Source organism: Vanellus vanellus (assembly GCF_965231255.1).
Source record: "Vanellus vanellus genome assembly, contig: HAP1_SCAFFOLD_2331, whole genome shotgun sequence".
NCBI lineage: Eukaryota > Metazoa > Chordata > Aves > Charadriiformes > Charadriidae > Vanellus > Vanellus vanellus.
The window spans coordinates 3100-11742 of NW_028127533.1; the positions used below are offsets into that span (position 1 = coordinate 3100).

The following is an 8643-nucleotide window of genomic DNA, read 5'->3' on the forward strand; positions in this document are numbered from 1 at the left end:
GTTTGTACTGGGAGGAGTGGGTGGGAGTGGTCCGTACTGGGTTGTACTGGGAGGAGTGGGTGGGAGTGGTCCGTACTGGTTTGTACTGGTTTGTACTGGGAGGAATGGGAAGGAGTGGTCCATACTGGGTTGTACTGGTTTGTACTGGGAGGAGTGGGTGGGAGTGGTCCATACTGGTTTGTACTGGTTTGTACTGGGAGGAATGTGCTGGAGTGGTCCATATTGTTCTGTACTGGTCTATACTGGGAGGAGCGGTCCATACTGGTTTGCACTGGTCTATACTGGTGTATATCGATCTGTACTGGGAGCACTGGTGTGTACAGCCCTACTGGTCGATCCTCATCTGTATTGCTCTACACTGGTCTGTACTGGACTATACTGGTCCGTACTGATCGGTACTGGGAGCACTGGTCAGTACTGCTGTCCTGGTCGATCCTAGTCTATACTGGTCCGTACTGGTCTATACTGGTCCAACCTGGCTTGAACTGCTCTATACTGGTCTATACTGGTCTGAACTGGTCTATACTGGTCTGAACTGCTCTGTACTGGTCTGAACTAGTCTATACTGGTCTGAACTGGTTTATACTGGTCTATACTGGTCCAACCTGACTTGAACTGGTCTATACTGGTCTGAACTGGTCTTTACTGGTCTATACTGGCCCAACCTGGCTTGAACTGGTCTATACTGGTCGATATTGGTCTGAACTAGTCTGAACTGGTCTATACTGGTCTGGACTAGTCTATACTGGTCTGAACTGGTCTATACTGGTCTATACTGGTCTGAAGTGCTCTATACTGGTCTGAACTGGTCTATACTGGTCTGAACTGCTCTATACTGGTCTGAATGGGTCTATACTGGTCTATACTGGTCTGGACTAGTCTATACTGGTCTATACTGGTCTATACTGGTCTGAACTGCTCTATACTGGTCTGAACGGGTCTATACTGGTCTGGACTAGTCTATACTGGTCTATACTGGTCTATACTGGTCTGAACTGCTCTGTACTGGTCTGAACTGGTCTATACTGGTCTATACTGGTCTAGACTAGTCTATACTGGTCTAAACTGGTCTATACTCGTCTGAACTGCTCTATACTGGTCTGAACTGGTCTATACTGGTCTATACTGGTCTAGAGTGGTCTATACTGGTCTAAACTGGTCTATACTGGTCTATACTGGTCTGAAATGCTCTGTACTGGTCTATACTGGTCTGAACTGCTCTATACTGCTCTGAACTGGTCTATACTGGTCTGGACTAGTCTATACTGGTCTGAACTGGTCTACACTGGTCTGAACTGGTCTGAACTGGTCTATACTGGGGTAGAGGCAGACACCCCCCCCCGACCCCAACTGGGCACAGGGGTGTGTGTGTGTCCCATTGGCTCCGCCCCCTTTGGCCCCGCCCCCACGACACCGCTCTGACTCCGCCCCCCCCGCCCGCGCCCAGGAGGGGGCGTGGCCACACCCCCGGGGGGAAAGCCCCGCCCACTCCTTTCCCGCCCCCGCCCACCCCCTCCAAGCCCCGCCCACCCGAGGGGGCCCCCCGCGCTGATTGGTCGGGGGCGTGGCCAACGGGCGGCGCGGCGCGCTGGGGGCGTGGCCAAGCGCGGCCACGCCCCTCCCGGGACACAGAGCGGGGGGTGGGCGTGGCCTTTTATTGCGGGGCGGGGGCGGTGGGCGGGGCCTCGCCCGGCCCCGCCCCCGGAAGCGCCGTCTGATAGATGACCACCGGCTGCGGGGGGGGGGGAGGGGGGGGCGGGGTCAGAGGGGGGGTGAGGCCACGCCCACTCCCCCCCACACAAAGCCCCGCCCATCGCTCACCGCCCCGCCCCGCGTGGCTCCGCCCCTTCCGGCCGCCACCGCCCCCGTCACCGCCAGGGCCACGCCCACCGCCGCTGACGTCAGCAGGAAGAGCCGCGCCCCCCACACCACGGCCTGGGCGGGGCCGGCGGGGGGCGGGGTCTGAGAGAGAGGGGGGACACGCCCCTCCGGCCACACCCACCCCCACAGTGCCCCACAGACCCCATAGTGCCCCATAGACCCCATAGACCCCACAGTGCCCCATAGCGCCCCATAGACCCCATAGCGCCCCATAGTGCCCCATAGTGCCCCATAGCGCCCCATAGACCCCATAGACCCCACAGTGCCCCATAGCGCCCCATAGACCCCACAGCGCCCCACAGTGCCCCATAGCGCCCCATAGACCCCATAGACCCCATAGTGCCCCATAGACCCCACAGTGCCCCATAGCGCCCCATAGACCCCATAGACCCCATAGTGCCCCATAGACCCCACAGACCCCATAGCGCCCCATAGACCCCACAGACCCCATAGGCCCCATAGACCCCATAGCGCCCCATAGACCCCACAGTGCCCCATAGCGCCCCATAGACCCCATAGACCCCATAGGCCCCATAGCGCCCCATAGCGCCCCATAGGCCCCATAGACCCCATAGTGCCCCATAGACCCCACAGACCCCATAGGCCCCATAGACCCCATAGACCCCATAGGCCCCATAGCGCCCCATAGCGCCCCATAGGCCCCATAGACCCCATAGTGCCCCATAGACCCCACAGACCCCATAGGCCCCATAGACCCCATAGCGCCCCATAGACCCCACAGTGCCCCATAGCGCCCCATAGACCCCATAGACCCCCATAGACCCCCATAGTGCCCCATAGCGCCCCATAGACCCCATAGTGCCCCATAGCGCCCCACAGTGCCCCATAGCGCCCCATAGACCCCATAGTGCCCCATAGACCCCACAGTGCCCCATAGTGCCCCATAGACCCCATAGACCCCATAGTGCCCCATAGACCCCATAGACCCCACAGTGCCCCATAGACCCCACAGTGCCCCACAGTGCCCCATAGACCCCATAGTGCCCCATAGGCCCCATAGACCCCATAGCGCCCCATAGCGCCCCATAGACCCCATAGTGCCCCATAGTGCCCCATAGACCCCATAGTGCCCCATAGCGCCCCATAGACCCCATAGCGCCCCATAGCGCCCCATAGACCCCACAGTGCCCCATAGACCCCATGGTGCCCCATAGACCCCATAGTGCCCCATAGCGCCCCACAGTGCCCCATAGACCCCATAGCGCCCCATCGACCCCATAGACCCCATAGCGCCCCATAGACCCCACAGTGCCCCACAGTGCCCCATAGCGCCCCATAGACCCCCATAGACCCCATAGCGCCCCATAGCGCCCCACAGTGCCCCATAGACCCCACAGTGCCCCATAGTGCCCCATAGACCCCATAGCGCCCCATAGTGCCCCATAGACCCCATAGACCCCACAGTGCCCCACAGTGCCCCATAGTGTCCCATAGACCCCACAGTGCCCCATAGCGCCCCATAGACCCCATAGTGCCCCATAGGCCCCATAGACCCCATAGCGCCCCATAGCGCCCCATAGACCCCATAGACCCCCATAGACCCCATAGACCCCATAGCGCCCCATAGCGCCCCATAGACCCCATAGACCCCCATAGACCCCATAGCGCCCCATAGCGCCCCATAGCGCCCCATAGACCCCATAGACCCCATAGACCCCATAGCGCCCCATAGACCCCACAGTGCCCCATAGACCCCATAGTGCCCCATAGCGCCCCATAGACCCCACAGACCCCATAGTGCCCCATAGACCCCATAGTGCCCCACAGTGCCCCATAGTGCCCCATAGACCCCATAGTGCCCCACAGTGCCCCATAGTGCCCCATAGACCCCATAGGCCCCATAGTGCCCCATAGCGCCCCATAGAACCCACAGTGCCCCATAGCGCCCCATAGTGCCCCATAGCGCCCCATAGAACCCACAGTGCCCCATAGTGCCCCATAGACCCCATAGTGCCCCATAGTGCCCCATAGCGCCCCATAGACCCCACAGACCCCATAGTGCCCCATAGACCCCATAGTGCCCCATAGCGCCCCATAGCGCCCCATAGACCCCATAGCGCCCCATAGCGCCCCATAGACCCCAGAGCCCCTCAGCCCCACCTGTGGGCCCGGCCCCATCAGCGCACATGTGGGGCAGCCGTGGGGCAGGAGCACTCCGTGCAGCAGCAGCTCCAGGAGGGACGCGATGGCCGACACCACCCCCAGCGCCAGCGCCGCCCGCGCCTGCCCCACGGCGCCCCACATCACCCCACTGCGCCCCACATCACCCCACTGCGCCCCACGGCGCCCCACAGCTCACCCCATAGTGCCCCACTGCGCCCCACGGCGACCCACAGCTCACCCCACTGCGACCCACAGCGACCCACAGCGCCCCACAGCTCACCCCATAGCGCCCCATAGCGCCCCACATCACCCCACAGTGCCCCACATCACCCCACAGCTCACCCCATAGTGCCCCACAGCGCCCCACATCTCACTCCACATCACCCCACAGCGCCCCACAGCTCAACCCACATCACCCCACGGCGCCCCACCGCTCACCCCACAGCGCCCCACAAGTCACCACATAGTGCCCCACAGCGCCCCACAGCTCACCCCACAGCTCACCCCATAGCGCCCCATAGCGCCCCACATCACCCGACAGCGCCCCACAGCTCGCCCCATATTGCCCCACAGCTCGCCTGATAGCGCCCCACAGCGCCCCACATCTCACCCCATAGCGCCCCACATCACCCCACAGCGCCCCACAGCTCACCCCACTGCGCCCCACGGCGCCCCACAGCTCACCCCACTGCGACCCACTGCGACCCACAGCTCACGCCATAGTGCCCCACAGCGCCCCACAGTTCACCCCATGGTGCCCCACAGCGCCCCACATTGCCCCACAGCGCCCCACAGCTCACCCCATAGCGCCCCACTGCTCACCCCATGGTGCCCCATAGCGCCCCACAGTGCCCCACAGCTCACCCCACTGCGACCCACGGCGCCCCACATCTCACCCCATAGTGCCCCATAGCGCCCCACAGCGCCCCACATCACCCCATAGCGCCCCACGGCGACCCACAGCTCACCCCACTGTGCCCCACAGCGCCCCACATCACCCCACAGCTGAACCCATGGTGCCCCACAGCTCACCCCATAGCGCCCCATAGCGCCCCACATCACCCGACAGCGCCCCACAGCTCGCCCCATATTGCCCCACAGCTCGCCTGATAGCGCCCCACAGCGCCCCACATCTCACCCCATAGTGCCCCACAGCGCCCCACAGCTCACCCCATAGCGCCCCATGGCGACCCACGGTGCCCCACATCACTCCACAGCGCCCCACAGCTCACCCCACTGCACCCCACATTGCCCCACGGCGACCCACAGATCACCCCATAGTGCCCCACAGCGCCCCACAGTTCACCCCATAGCGCCTCATAGCGCCCCACAGCTCACCCCATAGTGCCCCACAGCGCCCCATAGGGCCCCATAGAGCTCCACATCACCCCACAGTGCCCCACATCTCACCCCACAGCGCCCCACAGCTCGCCCCATAGCGCCCCACAGCGCCTCACATCACCCCATAGCGCCCCACGGCGCCCCACAGCTCACCCCATAGTGCCCCACTGCTCACCCCATGGTGCCCCATAGCGCCCCACAGCGCCCCACAGCTCACCCCACTGCGCCCCATAGCGCCCCACAGCTCACTCCATAGCGCCCCATGGCGACCCACGGCGCCCCACAGCTCGCCTGATAGCGCCCCACATTGCCCCACAGCGCCCCACAGCTCACCCCACTGCACCCCACATTGCCCCACGGCGACCCACAGATCACCCCACTGCGCCCCACGGCGACCCACAGCTCACCCCATAGCGCCCCACATCACCCCACAGTGCCCCACATCACCCCACAGCTCACCCCACTGCGCCCCATAGCGCCCCACAGCGCCCCACAGCTCACCCCATAGCGCCCAACAGCGCCCCACATGTCACCCCCCAGTGCCCCCCAGTGCCCCCCAAGCGCTCACCCGCCCCACGGAGGGGCCCTTCGCCATCGCCATCAGCACCGCCCCCGACACCATCAGCTGTGGGTCACAGCGCGCCCCATAAGTGCCCCTGACCCATAAGTGCCCCTGACCCATAAGTCACCCCCCCACGCCCCATAAGTACCCACCCTGCCCCATAAGTGCCCCCCCACAAGTGCCACCCGCCCCATAAGTGCCCCTCACCCCCCAAGTTCCCCCTTGCCCCATAAGTGCCCCCCCGCCCCATAGCCCCCCGCCCCACAAGTGCCCCCCCGCCCCATAGGTCCTCCCCAGCCCCATAAGTGCCCCCACACCCCATAGCCCCTCCCCGCCCCATAAGTTCCCTTCAGCCCCACAAGTGCCCCCCCCACCCCATAGGTCCCCCCCCGCCCCACAAGTGCCCCCGCCCCATAAGTGCCCCCCAACCCCCTCAAAGTGCCCCCTCGCCCCATAGACCCTCCGCCCCACAAGTGCCCCCCTCGCCCCATAAGTGCCCCTCGCCCCATAGGTCTCCTCTGCCCCATAGACCCCCCGCCCCATAAGTGCCCCCCCATAACCCCACCTGCCCCACAAGTGCCCCCCCATAAGTGCCCCCCACCCCCCAAGTTCCCCCCAGCCCCATAAGTGCCCCCCAACCCCCTCAAAGTTCCCCCCCGCCCCATAGCCCTCCCCGCCCCACAAGTGCCCCCCCGCCCCATAAGTTCCCCCCCGCCCCATAAGTGCCCCCAACCCCCTCAAAGTGCCCCCCCGCCCCATAGACCCTCTGCCCCACAAGTGCCCCCCCAGCCCCATAAGTGCCCCTCCCCCCAAGTTCCCCCCCCGCCCCATAAGTTCCCTTCTGCCCCATAAGTGCCCCCCGCCCCATAGGTCCCCCCCCGCCCCATAAGTTCCCCCCCGCCCCATAAGTTCCCCCGCCCCACAAGTGCCCCCCCCGCTCCATAAGTGCCCCCCAAACCCCTCAAAGTGCCCCCCCGCCCCATAGACCCTCTGCCCCACAAGTGCTCCCCCGCCCCATAAGTGCCCCTCCCCCCCAACTTCCCCCCCGCCCCATAAGTTCCCTTCTGCCCCACAAGTGCCCCCCGCCCCATAAGTGCCCCCCAAACCCCCAAGTTCCCCCTCGCCCCATAAGTGCCCCCCGCCCCATAGGTCTCCCCTGCCCCATAGACCCCCCGCCCCATAAGTGCCCCCCCATAACCCCACCTGCCCCACAAGTGCCCCCACATAAGTGCCCCCCAACCCCCTCAAAGTTCCCCCCCGCCCCATAGCCCTCCCCGCCCCATAAGTGCCCCCACACCCCATAGCCCTCCCTGCCCCATAAGTTCCCCCCCGCCCCACAAGTGCCCCCTGCCCCATAAGTGCCCCTCACCCCCCAAGTTCCCCCCCGCCCCATAGACCCTCCGCCCCACAAGTGCCCCCCCGCCCCATAAGTGCCCCTCACCCCCCAAGTTCCCCCTTGCCCCATAAGTGCCCCCCGCCCCATAGGTCCCCCCCCGCCCCATAAGTTCCCCCCCGCCCCATAAGTGCCCCCCCGCCCCATAGGTCCCCCCCCGCCCCATAAGTTCCCCCCCGCCCCATAAGTGCCCCTCGCCCCATAGGTCTCCCCTGCCCCATAGACCTCCCGCCCCACAAGTGCCCCCCCTATAACCCCACCTGCCCCCCAAGTGCCCCCCCGCCCCATAGGTCATCCCCAGCCCCATAAGTGCCCCCCCCGCCCCATAAGTGCCCCTCCCCCCCCAAGTTCCCCCTTGCCCCATAAGTGCCCCCCACCCCCCAAGTTCCCCCCTGCCCCATAAGTTCCCTTCTGCCCCATAAGTGCCCCTCACCCCCCAAGTTCCCCCCCGCCCCATAAGTTCCCCCCCGCCCCATAAGTGCCCCCCGCCCCATAGGTCTCCCCTGCCCCATAGACCTCCCGCCCCACAAGTGCCCCCCCTATAACCCCACCTGCCCCCCAAGTGCCCCCCCGCCCCATAGGTCATCCCCAGCCCCATAAGTGCCCCCCCCGCCCCATAAGTGCCCCTCCCCCCCCAAGTTCCCCCCCCGCCCCATAAGTTCCCTTCCGCCCCACAAGTTCCCCCCAGCCCCATAAGTGCCCCCAACCCCCTCAAAGTGCCCCCCGCCCCATAGACCCTCTGCCCCACAAGTGCCCCCCCAGCCCCATAAGTTCCCTTCCGCCCCATAAGTGCCCCTCCCCCCAAGTTCCCCCCCCGCCCCATAAGTTCCCTTCCGCCCCATAAGTGCCCCTCCCCCCCAAGTTCCCCCCCGCCCCATAGCCCCTCCCCGCCCCATAAGTTCCCCCCGCCCCATAAGTGCCCCTCCCCGCCCCATAAGTGCCCCCCGCCCCATAAGTGCCCCCGCCCCATAGCCCCCCCCCGCCCCCCAAGTGCCCTCCCCCCCCCCGCCCCTCCCCCACCGTTCCGCCGCCGCCCACCGCCGCCCCGAGTGTGGCACCAATGGGGTCGCGCAGCGCCGCCAGAAGGGTCCCGCCCACCGCCGCCCGCCCCGCCCCCACCGCCACCTGCGTCACCTGGGGGCGGGGCCGGAGGGGGGGCGGGGCCGGAGGGAGCGGAGGGGGCGGAGTCAGAGGGGGCGGAGGGGGCGGAGGGGGCGGAGGGGGCGGAGTCAGAGGGGGCGGAGGGGGCGGGGCCGGAGGGAGTAGAGGGGGCGGAGTCAGAGGGGGCGGAGGGGGCGGAGTCAGAGCGGGCGGAGGGGGCGGGGCCGGAGGGAGTGGAGGG

At 65.9% G+C, this 8643-nt stretch overlaps 1 protein-coding gene across 1 annotated transcript; it reads right to left on the reverse strand.

Annotated features, from left to right (window-relative positions):
- Positions 1 to 1821: 1821 nt before the first annotated feature.
- Positions 1822 to 8435, reverse strand: LOC309685209 (uncharacterized protein; the record flags this gene model as incomplete). The annotated part of the gene is made up of 4 exons (XM_082501019.1): positions 1822 to 1935; positions 4003 to 4125; positions 5915 to 5971; positions 8322 to 8435. Coding segments are annotated over 4 exons (408 nt in total), but the record flags the coding sequence as incomplete, so codon positions are not given.
- Positions 8436 to 8643: the final 208 nt, after the last annotated feature.